The sequence below is a fragment of the Ammospiza caudacuta genome, chromosome 17 (assembly GCF_027887145.1).
Source record: "Ammospiza caudacuta isolate bAmmCau1 chromosome 17, bAmmCau1.pri, whole genome shotgun sequence".
In the NCBI taxonomy this organism is placed as follows: Eukaryota; Metazoa; Chordata; class Aves; order Passeriformes; family Passerellidae; genus Ammospiza; species Ammospiza caudacuta.
This window is the reverse complement of record NC_080609.1, coordinates 1,247,258-1,264,937: the sequence shown is the minus strand read 5'-3', so window position 1 is coordinate 1,264,937 and position 17,680 is coordinate 1,247,258. Positions and strand designations below refer to the sequence as shown.

At 43.2% G+C, this 17,680-nt stretch overlaps 1 protein-coding gene across 16 annotated transcripts in view; it reads left to right on the top strand.

The window, feature by feature from the left end:
* Positions 1-17,680, top strand: part of MAPK8IP3 (mitogen-activated protein kinase 8 interacting protein 3) — a 72,836-nt gene that overhangs the window by 38,673 nt on the left and 16,483 nt on the right. For 6 of the 16 annotated variants that reach the window (XM_058816336.1, XM_058816332.1, XM_058816335.1 and 3 more), the window contains 8 exons: positions 2,261-2,379; positions 10,691-10,748; positions 11,695-11,847; positions 13,166-13,247; positions 14,994-15,124; positions 15,708-15,764; positions 16,258-16,428; positions 17,480-17,606. In XM_058816336.1, coding sequence (XP_058672319.1) covers positions 2,261-2,379; positions 10,691-10,748; positions 11,695-11,847; positions 13,166-13,247; positions 14,994-15,124; positions 15,708-15,764; positions 16,258-16,428; positions 17,480-17,606 — 898 coding nt within the window. Of the gene's footprint in view, positions 1-2,260; positions 2,380-10,690; positions 10,749-11,694; positions 11,848-13,165; positions 13,248-14,972; positions 15,125-15,707; positions 15,765-16,257; positions 16,429-17,479; positions 17,607-17,680 lie in introns of all 16 variants that reach the window. The other 10 variants (XM_058816329.1, XM_058816323.1, XM_058816328.1 and 7 more) reach the window with 4 other exon arrangements.

Here is a 17,680-nt window from a genome sequence, read left to right as displayed (position 1 = left end):
CTGATCCCTACCCATCACCCATTTTGTTCTAAATAGGAGGCTACCTAAAGGCTATTAATTTTGGCACCACATTGTTGTGAGGTATAGGTACCTTGATTTGTTTTTACTAAAGTTTACCTTTTACCCCTGTCCAGTGGATAATTTGGCACTGTATCAGCAAAAAACCTCCCCAAAATCTTACAGATATGCAGAAAATACAGTACCCTGGCAGAGTGAAAGCAAGAGTATCTAATGGTCCCAATCTGGACTGGATTTGCCCACCCTGTTGAGCACCCCCATTGAGAAGGGTATGAGCAGCAATAACACCTGCATTTCTCATCTGGGAAGGCACACACAATTAAGCTCCCCTTGGGACATGTAGGATACCTGGACTATTTTTAGGGTCAGGAGGAATCCAGGGAGTTGAAACTGCTCAGTGTGGAGAAGACAAAAGTGACTGATGAGATCAGATAAAAAATTGGTCAAATCCAGGGGAAAGAAGGAAACAGAGGGGATTGATGCACCAGAGCTCTTCAGGCAGGAATCTCTACTCCAGGTGGTAAGACTTGAGAGCTACAGGAGACACTGCCTGACTTGGACTGCTGACAGTGTGTGTGCTGCTCTGAAAGCAGAGTGCTTTCATGATACATATACCTCTGAAAGCTGAATGTTGAACAGGAAAGTTCAATCTGACTTAAGTCTCCAGGTCAGACTGAGTACTGGTTTCTCTTTCATTTGTGCTGACTGTTGGATAGTGTGAACTGATTAATTGCAGTGCCATCACAGCACCATTTGTACTTCCTCAGTGCTCTCAGTTGTCTGGGTGGCTGGAATTTTTCTGTAATTGAAAAACCCACTTTTTTTTCCTCTTCTTTGCAGTGTGCTGTGGCTGCAATATCAGAAGCAGCTACTACACTCCATTTATAATCACTAGGATTGTTTATGTGATAATGAAGCCATAAAACTTGAGATCATCTGTGTTGGTGCTGACCTTTCTGATAGATTGTTGGAGAAATTGCACAGCTGCTGCTCATGCTGGTTGATGTTACTCATAGAAGGCAAAGCACTGCAAAGTGTTTATAACCCACATTAAGGCAATTTTTTAGAGTAGACAACCACAATCCCAGAAGTTGCCTCACCTGCACATCCTGTAACAACTCTTTGCTGCTTTGAGCCATGAGGCTGTCAGGAAATACAAGAAGATTCTTCATGGTATCAAAGACACTGAGAGGTGGAAATGTACTGTCATCTGATAAGACTAAAAGCTATTAACTTTGATTTACCTTTAATTAAATACATTTGAGGACATGTGAAGAAATGCTTTTCAATACATAGCCTTACCCAAAACAAAAATGGACCCTTCAGACTGATTGTACTTATTGGCTGGCCAAGTAAAAAGGCTGTTGCTGTTTTCAGCATTGAATTTCTTATTTGGTCTTACTGCTGTCTGAGGTTTCTATCTAGATTGATCGGAGCATGGGAATCTTTGCAGAATCTGACAGGTCAAAGCTGAGCTCTTCTGTGATGTGAAATTTTTCTGTGAAATACTGAATTGACCTTAACTTGTGTGACTTCAGAGTAAATCATCTGGGTGAGCTTTGAGGTTGTGGATGATAGATGTGTCCTCAGCATAAGAAGGACATGAAGCTGTTGGAGCAAGTCCAGAGGAGGCCATAGACATGCTCCAAGGACTGGAGCCCCTCTGCTCTGGAGCCAGGCTTGGAGAGCTGGGGGGAGTCCACCTGGAGAAGAGGAGGCTCCAGAGAGACCTCAGAGCCCCTTCCAGGGCCTAAAGAGGCTCCAGGAGAGCTGGACTTTGGACAAGGGCCTGGAGGGACAGGACAATAGGGAATGGTTTCCCACTGACAGAGGGCAAGGTTAGATGAGATATTGGGAAAAAATTCTTGTCCGTGAGGGTGGGGAGGCCCTGACACCAGTTGCCCAGACCAGCTTTGGCTGGAAGTGTCCAAGGCCAGGTTGGATGGGGCTTGGAGCAACTTGTGATAGTGCAAGGTGACCCTATCCATGGCAGGGGGTTGAAACCAGGTGGTCTTTAAGGTCCCTTCCAACCCAAATCATTTCGTAAGTCTATGATATGGAGAATAACAGAATAACACATGCTATTTTCTTTACTCAGTGTGCTTCCTGATTCATTCAGTGGGTGAACAGATGGGTTTTGATTGCAATAGTCTGAGATGCTCAGTATTTCAAAGATAAATATTTGAGCTTAAATGTTGCCAAGTAACAAGATTCCTTCTGTTTTTTTTTCTTCCAACAACAGCCCAACACAGGGGATTGTGAACAAAGCATTTGGCATCAACACAGACTCTCTGTACCATGAACTTTCCACAGCAGGGTCTGAGGTCATTGGAGATGTTGATGAAGGAGCAGATCTGCTAGGTAAAACCTTGTTATTTTCTCTGGTACAATGACTCCATATTAAGCTTCTAGAAACATTTAAATTCTCTTTTTCTTTCAGAACTTGGATGTTTCTCTTTTTTAAGAAGGCATGGAAATTGAGATACATGTGATAGAAGCATGTACCTTCAGTACAGTCATGATTATTTAGAAAATAATCTCAGCTGTTAGATAACTTTTATTTGGGTTGTCTTTAGTGCATAAGTTATTTTTCTACAGGATTCTCCACACAAATAATTTAAAGATAAAATTTGTTTCTTCTGCTTCTGACTGAAAATTCCTCCCCCAGTAATTTTATACTGAGAGAAACAGTTGTTTGAAATTTGTAAGAAAGTAACACATTTGGTTAAGTTTTTGATGTTTAAATTATGTGGAAAACTTATGGTGTGTAATGCAGTATTTACTGTTTTGCAGTCAGCCTAAGAGATGTAATAATTAACTTTTTAAGCTGATTTTGAAGATGTTTGTAATACCTGTAGCCAGGCTGTGTTTTGTGTTCCTGGCTGGGACCCTGCAGCAGTCAGAGAAGCCGCTTTGCCTCAGAGAGCACTCTGAGCCATCTCTATACTTTTTCTATTGGATTCCTGAGTATCTAGATCTTGTTTTTTGACAGAATTTAAGCATGTTTTTAATTCTTGCTGTTTTCCTGCATCAGTACAAGTGGTCTTTGAATACTCAGGTGACAAGGGTACCTGATTGAGTTTATAATAGTGTAGCTCATTTTCCATGTTACTGCTTGCTTTAAGGAGCCCTAGGACACATGAGGACTCCAGAAACAAGGCATTATGTGTACTTAGTGGCAAGAGATCTGATCTGAAAGCGAACATTTCCTTTCTGTGATTACTGATATAGATCTGCTTATGGATAATCTTGTAAGTTTAGTTCTGTGTATGTGTCCAGAATAGAATGAGCTAAAATGTGTCATACAGACTTACAGCAGCTCACCTTTGCCCAAATTACAAAGGTACTTGTATCAGCTTTGATATGTCTTGTATCAGGACCTTTAAAAAGCATATGTTTCTGCAGGGGAGATAGATTTTGCCCTATTAAACAAAAACTTAACCTTGAAGATGCGGACTGAAGACTGGAAAGGAGTTAAATTACTTCTTGTTTGATGAAGGACAAGTATCTGAAACCGTACTATTATAGTCAATAGTGTGACTGGAATTAAGAACATGAATCAGACCATCATGAGAATGCTCGCCATAGCCTTTTGATATGAGTAGGTTTGGGTTGGTTTTTTGAAAAAATCATACAGCAGGTATGAGAGCCCTCATGCCATTGCCTAAAGCACAAAACCATTATTGTTTCACCTTCAACTCAAGATTGCCAGAATAAAAAAATATCTGCAGAAGCCTCAGGATGAGCACACAGGCTTACTCTGCCTGCAATGGGAGCCAATCTGGACAGATATTTACAAGATTAAGAATTTGAAGGAAAAGCAAGATTTCCAGGTTTGACAATCCCCTGGATGCTAGTAGCCATTTGCAGAAGGGCTGGGGCTCGTGCTTAAAGGGAAGCTTGACAGTAGGAACTACATGTGATGGTTAAAGCTGTGGAATGAATTAGCCAGCTTCATACATTATCAGCAGCTGTCTTCCTAGCAGAATCAAAGCACTAAAACCATGGATAATCTTGCTGTTGAATATCTGTTTTATCTTGGTCCTCCTGTCCACTCCTTCCTCATCAAGGAGTGTTCAGTTGATTCTGCGGCTCTGTCTGCTAATCACTGTGCCAACTGCTGCTTTCTTTCTCCCCCCAAAATGACTGGGGTATCAGATATTATTGGCTTGGAAGAGTTACTGTTCTGGAAAATTACTTACTCGGTGTATGAGCAGCTTCAGACAATGTGCTTCCCACTTTGGAAGCCTGCCTTCTGGAAATCCACTTCCCCTTGGGATTACCCTGTAGCCTGACCCAGTGATCAGCAAGAAATGCAGACTGTTGTTTTCAAAGGACCAAAGGTTTTTCTTGCCCAAATCTTGCATGGTTGTTCACTGCAGTCTTGGATGAAGTCAAAGGTGCTTCACCTCTGAGATGTCTGTTGCTTGGGAGTTACCACTTGCAATAAAATGTACAAAGACTTTGTTGAACAGTGCCCTTGTAAGCGTGGGCCCTGAAGATCACAGTGTGGTTTCTGAAGACTGCAGCATGGTTTACAAGGAGGACATTTCTGTACTGGGACCATTTTCTAGCCTGAGCAGAGATGCAGAACCCTTTCAGGTGATCCCATGGCAGGCCAGCAAAATAGGAAGACTGGTTCCTTTTCAAATCTGGGAGATGGACTGTGCCTTGTCCTGTGATCAACATTGATCTAATTAATAATTTTGCTGAGTTCTGACCACTGACTTTGGTACATAAAGATGTTTTTAAAATGAACACAAACATTGCTGGTTGTACAAAGAGAGGAAGCACGGAGAGATCTCAGAGATTGTGTCTCTCAACAACAAATGAGACTGGTACTTTTTTGTCTTTGCACAATAGAAAGCACAAAAGAAAGTCTGGTAAAGATAGAAGCAAAGGGCTAGATCTTAGGGCTGACAAAAATCTGTCAACATAATCCAAAATTTTGCCTTTTTTGTTCAGTAGAATGTTCTCTCTTTGTGCTGCACTTTTGAGTCTGCAGAGACAAAGAGGAAATGTGCTTTATGAACATGATATAGGGAACAAAATCCACAAGCTGAAAGAGTCCTCTAGGTCATGTTTGGAGCTCGCTTCTTTCTGTAAATCAAATTCATTAATGACTCCAAGCTCACTTAAGTGAAGACTTATTGCTTCCTCCAGTCTCTCAAAACTTGGCAGTCAATCTGTAAAGAATATTCTCTTTTTTTTTGTCTCAATTCCTTAAAGAAAGAGAAATTTAATTAAAGATGACCTTAAGAACAGGACTTATAGAAATTACCCTTGAGCACTGGCTGGCAGTCAAGTCTGATTCTGAAATGGAAAATCCCCTTTATTCCTGGTACATAATTGGCACTCTTCATGTTTTATTATTTTGAATAAAAACCACAAAACATATGGGTTTCCTCCTACCTCTAATACTGCTTTACATACATGGGATATAGGAAGTATTCTGGAGGAAAATGTGGAGTGAGAACAATTATTTACTAATGAGCATTGAGAACCAAATTCCCTTATTTCTCCTACAGACTTGGGAGCACTAGTTGGCAGTTTTCCTGCATATACACTTGTTAGTCACAAGTGATCTTGGGTAGGTTCCTGTTCTCCCATCTCCCCTTTTCTCAGCTTCCCCTTCTACCAGATCCCCCTTCCTGCTCTTCCCTATCCCAGGTGTTTCCAGACACAAACGATCACAGCAGCCGTTTGGGTGTGCTCAATGGACAGGCCCTTTTACTGAGGGTGGTGGCAATGGTGAGCTGATTGCCCAGAGAAGCTGTGGCTGCCTCATCCCTGGAAGTATCCAAGGCCAGGTTAGAGGGGGCTTGGAGCACCTGGGATAGTGGAAAGTGTCCCTGCCCATGGCAGGGGGTAGAACTGGATGATCATTCAAACCCAAACCGTTTTGTGATTCACATTTAGGATAACCAACTATATTTGCTTTGGAAATTAAAGAGCAGAGGGTCTGTAGTAAAGACAGAAATGCAGTGTTATTAGTGGTTAGTTTATATACAGTGTTGTGTACAGAAGTTGAAATGAGATTATCAAACTAAGTCCCAGTGCTACACTATACAAAAAAAAGGTTTTAAATGCAATCAGTTGTCTTTTGCAAGCTTGAAGTGTCACTGAAGAGCACAGTTATGGCCAGAAGATACAGTTGTTAAAATTGCAGGGTGTGGGGAAGTGAGAGGTAGTGGGAATGAGCTGTTCTGCATTTAGTGGTAGATGACTAAATAAAGACATAATAAAGGTTTACCCAGTCCAGGAAGATCTGATTGCCTCAGATCCAAATCTGGAAATCTGGGAATAGCTGAGGTAGGTGGTTGCAGTTGTACCATGGGTTGCCTTTCCTTGGGGTTTTTTTCTGTCCTATGTGTAGAATCATGCCATCAACAGCTATGGCAGGTCCTGTCCTTACTATTTCATGCCTTTTGACATTGAAATGGCTGAATCATTGTTAATTTTTTTTGGACAAAATTTTGATTTTGTTGGTTTTAGTCACTGATGGATCCTTTTTCACTTCCTTTTTCCCTTGTCTCTCTGTGCTTCGCTGGACATGGCGCATAGGGGAGTTCTCAGGTGTGTATCTCCTGCTCAGTTCTCCTTGTTTCTTTTTTTCTGGTTGAGGTTGGGTATTGTGGTATACACGTGTGATACTCCCCTGCTCTTGTCCAAACACGGTTGGCTTTGCAGACTTCTCCCACCTCACTTTGCTTGATTGCCTCACACTGGTGGCTCCCTGCAGCAGGAGGTCCCTGCTCTGCTCACGTTCCTGCCACCTTCAACCCGCTTTCTTTTCTGTGGCTGTGGGCAGGTTTGCTCTACAATGTTGCACTAGCCTGTCACTCAAGGTCTTGGGGCTCAAAGGGCTTTTTTTCTGCCAAGAAGGGTACTTGTAGCAGAGATCGAGTGGGCACAGACTGAGTGACGGTCCCACTGTAATCTCCATGGCCTGTGCTGTGAGGAGTCCCTCATCTGCCACTGGCTGTGGGGGGTTACCTGGTGCAAAACAACCCCCTTTGGGTATTGTAGTGACATCAAAGACACTTTTGTGATGGGTTAGAGTGGCAAAGCCTCTGTCTTTGGTGAAAACTTTGCCTTTCTGTCTCAGGAGATGGGTGATGGCTCTGTCCTTTGCTGGGGGAGGCTGCTCACTGCCCTAGGGCCATACTCTGCCATCAGGTTTGCACCTGCTTGAAAAATACACTTGGGCCCTGATGCAATTTCAGTTGAAGTCAAGGGAATCTCTCTTGATTACAGTGCAAACTGGGTAAAATTTGCCCTGTAGTAAAGGTGGTGACCTGGCAGCTGCGATAGTGTCATGTGCCAACAAGCTCTGCCATGTCCCTGTGCCCGGCACTGCTCAGTGTGGGCTCTGTGATGATACCAGGAAAGGGACGTCATCATCCCTTCTTCTCATTCAAACTGGCTTTACTATAAGCCACATTTTGTGTGAACATTCCTCAGAAAACCTCCCACTGAAGTTGGGTTGGAGTTTGTTGCAGTGTGGAGGTGGATTTGGGCCTTTTTAGGTCAGATGAAAGCTTTGATACTCAGCCTCACTTTTGTGTTTTTCCCCCTGCTACTGTCCTTTCTTCACCCTCTTCACAATGTCTGTTGACCTGCCTTTGTTGTGATGATGGGAAACTCAAGGATGTATCATACAGGGAAAATGATGAAGGAAGCAGATGAGGTCATCTCAAGCTTATCCTGACATCTGTTATGATAGGACAAGGGGTGGTGGTTTAAACAAAAGAAGGAAGATTTTGATTAGATATAAGAAAAATTTTTTTCGCAATTGGAGTGGTAAGGCCCTGGCCCTGGTTGCCCAGAGAAACTGGGACTGCTTCATCCCTAGGCCAGGTTGGGTGGGGCTTAGAGAAGCATGGTCTAGTGGGAGATGTCCCTGCCCATGGCAGGGGACTGGAAATGGATGTGAATTTTAAAGGTCTCTTTCAACCCAAACCGTTCTGTGACACTCTAAAGTTAAGTCCCTGTTAGGTCAGGCTGCAGCAGAACAAGATAACTTTCTACCAAGCATCATGTGTACTGGCACCACACACTATACATGTGCTGACAAGCTGCTCTGTTTGCTGTTTACAGACTGGTACTTAATGGCTGCTGTTTTTCTCTTCCTTTCTTCCCCTTTGTCCCCATCTCTTTCTGTTCCCTTTCTCGTATGGGATGGCTCTCATAGTACGGGATGATTTCTTTGGTAAGGCAAAGGCCTTTTTCTTTTCTTTTCTTTTCTTTTCTTTTCTTTTCTTTTCTTTTCTTTTCTTTTCTTTTCTTTTCTTTTCTTTTCTTTTCTTTTCTTTTCTTTTCTTTTCTTTTCTTTTCTTTTCTTTTCTTTTCTTCTCTTCTCTTCTCTTCTCTTCTCTTCTCTTCTCTTCTCTTCTCTTCTCTTCTCTTCTCTTCTCTTCTCTTCTCTTCTTTCTCTTCTCTTCTCTTTTTTGTGCATTTTTTTCTACATTCCTTTTATCCACTCATCATCCATCCATGTGTCTTGCATCACCTTGGTTTGGTTTTTTGTGGTGGTGGCAGCACCTCTCCAAGAAGCAGGATGCAGCTGCTCTGTAGAGGTGGTTTGGGGATTCTGGTCTGTTTCATTGTAGTTGATTATCCGCTTTGATGCTTCACACTTTGCCTGGCTGTGAGAGGAATATGGTGTAGGTGCTCTGCTGGACAGGGCTGTGCCCAGACCTCACCTCCCTTTGCTCCATGCCCCAAAGGGTTGAAAACTGAAAGTTTTCTTCCCATGAGCAGAGCTGTCCCATTACAGCCTGTGCAAGATGATCTTGTGGGGTGCCATTCCATGGCTCTGGGAGACTTCCTCTTTTTCTTTATTGCCAGAGGAGCCTTTCTGACCTCTAGATGGTTAAGGCATTGGGCTGTCACTGCATCACACACAAGCAGAAGCTGTGGTGAAGGATACTGATGGAATGCTGTGTGGCCTTTAGTTCTGGCATGATAGCTCACCCTCTTCCCCAGAATTTTTCTCTCCCAAAAACAGCTGCAGAGAGGGATGACTCAAGAATATGAAGGAAAAAGATTTAATCCAAAAAAGATGCGGGTGAGCTCTTCCCTTGATGTTCTTCAGTTCCTTTAATGTTCTTGTGCCAATGTAATACCTTACAGGCTAAATATTTAATTGATTATTTGTAAAATCACTAAAAATAAGCAAGAAAAAAATTCAATAAATTGAAGACTTCTGAGTCTTCTGACTGATACGCGGCATGTCACCAAAAAAAAAAGGGCTATAGATCCTTTACCTTACCAACCTAAAACACGCTGTAGTTTGCATTGATATTAGTGTTTCCCATTGTTGTATGTTGGAATATTCTCTGACACACATTGGCCTGAAACATCAAAGTGATTAATTGTCTGCCACTGATTTTTCAAAGGTTTTATGAAAATGCTGCTTCTTACTCATTCTTGCTGGGAATTTGCTTTTGTCATCATAAATTCATCCCGTTTAACTGTGGGAAGAGGATCTGTGTGTTGGAGTGTTTTGGTGTGTTCTCACTTTTCATGCCCTGCCATGTTCCTCTAACTTCTGTTTAATTCAAGTTTGTGTTGTTTTTATTTTATGCAAATACTAATTAATCAGCAAATGACGTATCATGAAGACTGTTGATGTCTTTGCTATGAAAGAAGAGAGAGTTCAGAGGGCAGGACAGATACTGATTGTGGGGAGACTTCTTCATGCTCTGGGACCTGTGGTGAGATATGAGCTGCACCCCTTAGCACTGTCCTCCAACAGGGAGAGGCGTCTCTGCCTTCAGCTCTCAGGTGGCCTCTGTTCCTCACTATAAGACAGAGACCCTGGAACTCAGCAAGTCCCTGACAGTGGGAAACAATCCAGATGTGCTTTTGGTCCCTAAATTTCATTGGTTTTATGAAATACTGAATTCAACCTTCACTCTTAGCCCCAGATGTGTCAGTGTTCTTGTAAACCAGTCTGCAGACTGCAGCTGTACATGGATGCCCAAGTGCAAGTGCAGAGTGTCTGCTGTAATGTTGACTATGAGTCTGAAGTGGTGGAACTGAGACTTCACATTTTAAACATTTGTGAGAAAGCTGTTAGAGCTAGGTGTAGCAAGGGACAATCTGAAGTCCTATTGAAATTGTTCTAGCAGAAGGTCGATAATGGGGAAGCCTTTCATGTGCATGAAACTCATCACAACCATGATCCCAAATCATGCAAACAGAAAATCTGGCTTATACTAAGAAAGGAGGAAAATCACTAGTGTGCAGGACAGCAATTTGGACAGTGTTCTGCTATCCTCTGTGAAAAACCCATAACTCTACCTTCATTCTGTGTGAGGAATGACAAAAACTGTTTGCAATAGTTCATGGCTGAACCAGGAGTTACTGCCTTGACTTCCCTGATTGGTATTAGTGAAGCTCTCCCCTCTGTCCCTCCCAAAGAGGTTTGTGTAGACTGGGGTGAGAAGCTAGATCTGAGTTTGGATTCTCTACAGGACACATGGGTGTCTTTGCTGGTGCTGTTTGGTCATTCAGGTAGAGACACTCCACTCTACACACAGGACACAGGAATCTAGGGAAGCCTAACAAAAGTGATTTCTTTTCCTAGGGCATAAGTTAGGCAGTGCCACAAAAGCTGCATGTTTCTAGGAGAGCAGGTGAAAACTGCCTGGCCTTTTTTTTTCAGGAATGGGCAAAGAAGTGGGCAATCTGCTGTTGGAGAACTCTCAGCTGCTGGAGACCAAGTAAGGAACTGTCGCATGCTCTGACCTACCTGCCTGGTTATAAACAAGATGTCACCTTGGAGTAGGTCTTGGCCAAAACTCCTTCCTCACTTGCTTATCTAACTGGTTGTCCTGAATACTTGTTCCTTCACTTGTAGAAGAAGAATTGCTCTCCTAAGCTATTTCCTAGCTGTTTCCTTTCTGCAGACACTTGGATAAAGCCTCTAGGCATGTGCTGGTAGGGCCTGATGCCATCTGAGATAAGTTTCAGGCTTTAAATTCAGTGGCAATCCATGTGTTGGTCTGAGTCTCTGTGAGGATGTTGCTGATAGTAAGGTTTTATTTGCAAGGTTTGTCATTAGGAAAAAAAAGAATTGTCATTGTTGAGTTCTTAAATATTTCGTAGTTGATGGAGGAGAAGCAGACAATGTAATGAAGTTGGTTTTTGAGAAAAGCTGGCAAACCAGCTATTAAAATTGAGGAGATGGGAAGAGGAAGGCCAAGTACTCCCAGGGGAGAGCTGGAGAACCTACTGTGATGGGAAGGTACTGATTTTATAAATGTAAGATGTTTTGGAGCTGATTGGAAATGCATATTTCTATAACCATCATCTGCAGTTATCCTCAATTGCAGATGACAGCAATTCTGAAGGGTGTATATCAGACTTTCATTTTGCCAAAAATAGATAGGTTGAACTACACGTGCCTTCTTCAGTGTTCTGTCATCTTCCAAAGGAGAGGTTGATTTGTTAGTCAGGATACATAATTGTCCTGAACAATTATGGTGACTTTTCTGTTCTTCTGGAGCTCCATCTTCCCATTTCCCTTGAGTCATAGTTGAACTGAATTGTTAAACACACTTGTTTCAACTTTCCTAGTAGCATCTGTGACTTTAGTTAAAGATCTCTTTTATGGACAACTGCTACTTTGGGGGCACTTTTGCTTATTGTCCCTTTCACACCTTTAAGAAATGCTTTGAACGTTGTGAAGAATGATTTGATTGCCAAGGTGGACCAGCTGTCTGGTGAGCAGGAGGTGCTGAAGGGAGAACTGGAAGCAACAAAGCAGGCCAAAGCCAAAATAGAAACCAGAGTCAAGGAGCTGGAGGAGGAGCTGAAGAGGTGAGTGATTACTCCCCTGCTCCAAGGAACTGGGAGTAAAGAATGGTAAACCCACCTCCTCTGTTTTACGCTGGCTGTTTCATTCATGGGATTAGCATTGGCATTTAAAGGTACTTTAGGGAGCACAAGAAGGCAGGATTAGGAATTCTGAAGGAGCAGCTCCAAACCTAGGCTCCCTGGAGTGGAGCATTTAGGGTGTAAATTTGCAATTAAAAGCCAACCAATCAGCAACAACCAAAACGACCCAAAGAAGGGGAGTTTCAAGACCAATAATTTTGAAGGAAACTGCCAAGAACTTGATCCTCCTATCAGCCAGGTTAGCTGTGAGAGAAGTGAATGCCCATTCATTTACTGAAAGAGCTCATACAGAGTTGCACAAGAAATATTTAAATGCCTATATCAATAATTGTTTCATTGCTCATGTTAAGACTGAGAAGAGGCAGAAGAGATTCTAAATTCTGATACAGGAATATGTATCAGAATTAAAATATTTTTATCTTCCTTTCAAACTAGAGAAACTAAAGCCCAACTGCCCAGCAAAGCCTGGGATGGTTTCACATCCATACACACAAAGCTGCCTCCTGGAGCTCAGAGCAGAACAGTTCCATTGTGGCTGGCTGTGCATGACTGCAGGTGCTCAGGGCAGAGGACAGGGTTTGTTCTCCAGCTGGAATCTAGAAGGTTCTGTAGTCTGAGCTCAGAATTACCAAGAATAACACAGACTGGTCTCTTTATTGTTCAGAATGTATGAAATGAAAGTAGTCTTGCAAGCAGGGAGATTTTTAAAATGCCTTTTGTAATGCCTCATAAAGTAGGAGTTCAAAGAAACTGAAAGCACTCAAATACTTTCAGTATTTTTTATCAGGGTTTGGTGTTCTTTACCATTTTGGGAAACTGTTCTTCATGTTAGGGGCTTTTTTCACTGTATTGAATCCTAAAGAATCAGAGAGTCTACTGAAACCAGAAGCAGTCCAGCAGAAGCATTTAAGCTAGAATTTTCCCTATTGAAAATGGCTCAGTACTCATAAAATATTTGAATGTAGATGCTGGTTCAGAAACAGAAACTGGCTGAATTCTTCCAGTGGTTAGTATTTTGGTGCTCGCAACAAATGTTTAAAAAAAAAAAGGGGTGAGGTCGGTGAAGCTCTTCAGAGTAATGTACTGGAAGAGGGAGGGAAAATGGCAGAGAAGCATCTCAGAATTTGTACACTTGGTACACATGGTGATGGATGCAGCCAGACTTCCCATAGCTGGTTCTCTTCCCAGACCCTGCCATGGTGTCACTTGCTGTTTTGATTCCTTTCTTCCTGTTTCCTAGAGTGAAATCTGAAGCAATTGTTGCCCGACGAGAGCCCAAAGAGGAGGTGGAGGATGTAAGCAGCTATCTCTGTACAGAATTGGTATATGACATTACTAAAATGCCTGCGGGGAAAGGGGGTTGATTTACTTACCTGTATTGCGTCATGTATATGAGTCCTGAGATGCAGATTGATAGCAATGAGGGCAAGGGTGGTGAATGGGTTGTGGCTGATGAGCATGAAATCCCTTCATACAACTTTCAAACCAGAATCTGGCACAGAGGAGCAGCCGACCCGGTGGCAGTATGACTGTGCAGGATGTAGTTTCTGTGGCTGAGTGCTAGAGCACTGCCCTGCTCAATACCATCCTAATTTAGAATCAAAATCTAGTGTGCAGTGTGGATTCTCTCAGGGCGTTACGACTGTCAGGCTTCTCCAGAAGAGCCTGTCCCCATGTAGGCAGTGAAGATGTAGCTGTGAGCACATCATGCTCTGAAATCCAGCTTACACAGTCAGCTTTGCAAGAGTGACTACCGCCATGTCTTAGTGCTGTGTTTTTCTTGTTAATTCTTTTCAATAAGCCAGTATTGCCTGTTACAGCGCACAGGCAGAGAAGGCTCGTGGGCTATTCTTCTAGGACAGCTCTTGAAACTGTTTTGACTGGGATAGACGCTATTCAACAAAGACCAACTGTAGCTGGAAAAAAAATGGCAAATGAAGCAGTAACAAGATTTTCCTTGTAAATGTCCCTGCTAGGACAAGGAATTCAATACATTTACTTATGTCATGTTACTGTTTCTTTCTTACACAAGGTATCAGACAGGTTCAGTTTTAGCCTAGATCTCTTGACTTATTTGGAGTGAACTTGGTCTGTTGAGAATATAGGTAGATGGGAACATTTTCACGTTGTGCTCATGAGCTGCTGAAGAGAGTTGGATTTGTTTTCAGTTGAACAGACAGGAGGTCTGGTTCATTTTATAATTTTAAAAAATAATTGATAAATTCCTTTTTGTTTATACAGTTCTTGTTCTGACTAGTCATACAGATTTGATTCAAAGTCCATGGAGGCTAGAGAGGGACTTGGTTAATTTGTGCTGTTCCAGCTCTCAGCAGCACTTACCAACCAGGCTGAGCTTAGGAATTGCCACAGTCTAGCACAACCACGTACCACCTCTAGTAATGAGTTCCCGAAACCCTTGCAGTCTTTATTTTGGGCAGATATTTTTTTAGTCATGTTGTTCTCATTTTCCACTTTTCAAAAGAGACAAAACAGACTTTTACTCATTTTGTTCCCAACCCAAAGCTGCCTCTGCCCTCATTGGAAGGTCAATTTGTGTCACCAAAGAGGAAAAGGTGTTTCCTTAGTTTCCTGTATCCTACCTTTATCCATCTGTACTAGCAGAAAACATCCTTGCAGTCCTCCTGAGAGGGCAGGTGGCCTTATGTGGTGCTCCCTGCTGCTTGTGACTGGCTTTGCTATGAACTGAATCTTTGGTTTCCAAATTTCTGGACCAAAAGACCACTGTCAATTCTTACCATTCCTTGCAGACTGTCAAAGCACCTTGCTTGCAATAGTCCCACATTGGGGTCTGTGTATGCGAGGGCTATGTGTTCAAGTTGGTGGTGATTCTCATTCTAGTTTCCATGGGTTTGCTGAACCCACGGAGGTCCATGGCCATAGTTTGGAGCTCACTGTCTGAATTATCTCCTCATATGGGGAAATGGGGGTGAAATCAAACAGGGCAGGAGAAGAACTAACAAATATGTGTCTGTCCCTGACGTGCCTGGTACTAACCTCAATCCCATTCCATCTTTTGTTGGCTGAAGCAGTGCTCCTCCCCTCTGCAGGACAACATTCCCATTGCCCAGCGCCGGCGCTTCACCCGTGTGGAGATGGCCCGGGTCCTGATGGAGCGCAACCAGTACAAGGAGAGGCTGATGGAGCTTCAGGAGGCTGTCAGGTGGACGGAGATGATCAGGTGAGCCTGGGTGTTGGATAACATTCCTGTTTAGGACAGGACCTGTTCATGTTTTACCTTATGGTCAATGCATCCCCTACTGACACACGGTTGAGAAGTACTGGAAGTTTTCCAGACTGTAGATGCTTTTCTCCTAACACCAATTCTTTCTCTCCTGTTCCTGAACCTGGGCTGCAAATCTCATGTTACCACCGTTATTTGGGGACAGTGGACAGTTGTTTGTCTTGCTTGTTTCTTGTGTGCTTATTAATCTGGGAAAAGCTCTAGGGAGGAGTATTGCTTCTGAATGATGAGTTCTAAAGGCTACGGCTTGAAGTGACTCCAATGCTAGGTTCTGTAGTTCCCACACTGTCTGTGGCAGACAGTTTTACAGGGAGTTGATAATCACGTTAAACACATGAGCCTTGTTACTTAAAGTGGTTGGGTGAGCTTGCATTGAAGACCAGGGCATGTCCCATTCCCTGGTGTCTTTTGAAACATGTTAGAATGAATTCTGACTTTCAGCATGGCTTCCTTGATGGAAATGACCTGATGCTTGGCAGAGATGCAGAAATTAACTTGGTTCTGCTGTGTTTGTCCATAGAGCTTCCCGTGAGCACCCATCCGTGCAGGAGAAGAAGAAATCCACCATTTGGCAGTTGTAAGTTCTTCGGTGGTTTGTGCAAGATTAAGAAAAGTGGGGAGTGTTGCCATTTCTACTTCAGACAACAACTTAATAGACTCTGACATTAATGTCAGATAGAAGTTGGCTTAACCCTTTTGCCTTCAAGGGCTTCCTTTGTCCTTAGTGAAGTTAAAATCAGATCTGACCATGCACATTGACTTTGTTTCACAAGCTGAAAAAGTTCACGAGTATCCTGGAATGGAAACTTTCATACTCTGTCCTGGTTTATGAGGACACACTCACAGTCATGTGTAATAAAGGGCTGTTTTTAGAAGGTACCTATTTCTGGAAGCTAAAAACACCTTATGCCAATCAATCCAAGGATGTAGGTCTGAGTTTGAAGTAGAGCAGTTTTTGCGACAGGCTTGCAGCCTTTGATCCCAACCTCTTGCTTCTCTTTTTGTGTATCTATGGTGCTTGTCTCCCCAGGAACCTTTTCTCTTACTTGTTGGCCCTTTTCTGTCACTAGCTTCAGCCGTCTGTTCAGCTCTTCCTCCAGTCCTCCCCCAGCAAAGAGGACCTACCCCTCTGTGAATATCCACTACAAGTCTCCCACCACGGCGGGGTTCAGCCAGCGGCGCAGCCACACCATGTGTCAGATCTCCTCCGGCAGCCGTACCCTCGAGTTCTTCCCTGACGAGTGAGTTACAGGGCTGTGTGCCAAGCCAGGCTCCCCTGCAGTGCTCCCAAAGAACAGCAGTGTTTGAAATAAGCTGTTTTCCACTTTGGAAACAGTCTGTGTGATGTTAGTATGTCTCTGTTCTCTGTGGCTTACCTCCCTGAGCTTTCACTCATCAGGTACTATATGGATGGGTTCAGCAAACCTTGTCCTCCCAAACATACAATATCCATGGCTTTTCAGGCCATGATGGATCATCTCAGCAGGGACCATGGGAGCTCCGTGTGGCCCCACTCTAGTTCTGCACTTGTATTTGCAGACTGGGATGGAATGAAGGAGCGTTTTTGTGGTGGAGTGTGATGGCAGCATCAAGACAAAGGGATGAAATGTCTGCACAACCCTTTTGACAAGGGGTTTAAGAAAAGATAAAAGTTCTCTCCACAGCACATTAAAGTTCCAGTAGTTGGTTTTAATTTAAACCATGCTAAAAATGAGCCTCTGGGTATCGCTACTACAGTCTTACCCAAATTCTTTGTGTTGCTCAGATGAAGGGAGAAAACTCTTCAGTGCTTTACATGACTTCACAATGTGTTCTGCCATTGCAAAGGTTGCTTGGTTCCACATGGGGTGTGTTTTTATGGAAGGACTTTGGAGAATGTGGTGGTAAAGTAGGATAACTTCTACAATAAAAAGGATTTGTTGAAAAGATACTGCATCTTGTAGAAGGGTAAATTAAAACTTTTTAGATACCCATTGCCCTTATTCCATCTTTTTTTCTTATGACATCTCACAGTCATGCTGTGTCATCCTTCTCTAAAACCTGTTTTTGAAGGGCTCTTGGAACATCATAAGAGGTGATGACAATGACTTGGCTTGCCACATTGCTCAGGTGATTGGTCAGAACTCCCTGTGTCTGTTTCTCAACAGTTTTTCTGTCTCTGACTCCCTACATCTCTTTTCACAGTTGGATCTGGTTTGCTGTGTGTGCCCTCCCTGGTACTGGCGACGCTCCCTTCACCCTCAGTTCCTCTCTTTAACGATCAGCTGGGTGACACTGTGCTTCTCTCCTCAGGGACTGCACATCTTCAGCACGCCGTGAGCAGAAGCGAGAGCAGTACCGGCAGGTTCGGGAGCACGTGCGGAACGATGATGGGCGGTTGCAGGCCTGTGGCTGGAGCCTCCCAGCCAAGTACAAGCAGGTAGGGACCATGCTCTGGACAGGCTGAGTGGAAGGTGACTTTAGTCATTAACTAGGGACCTTAGTCATTAACTA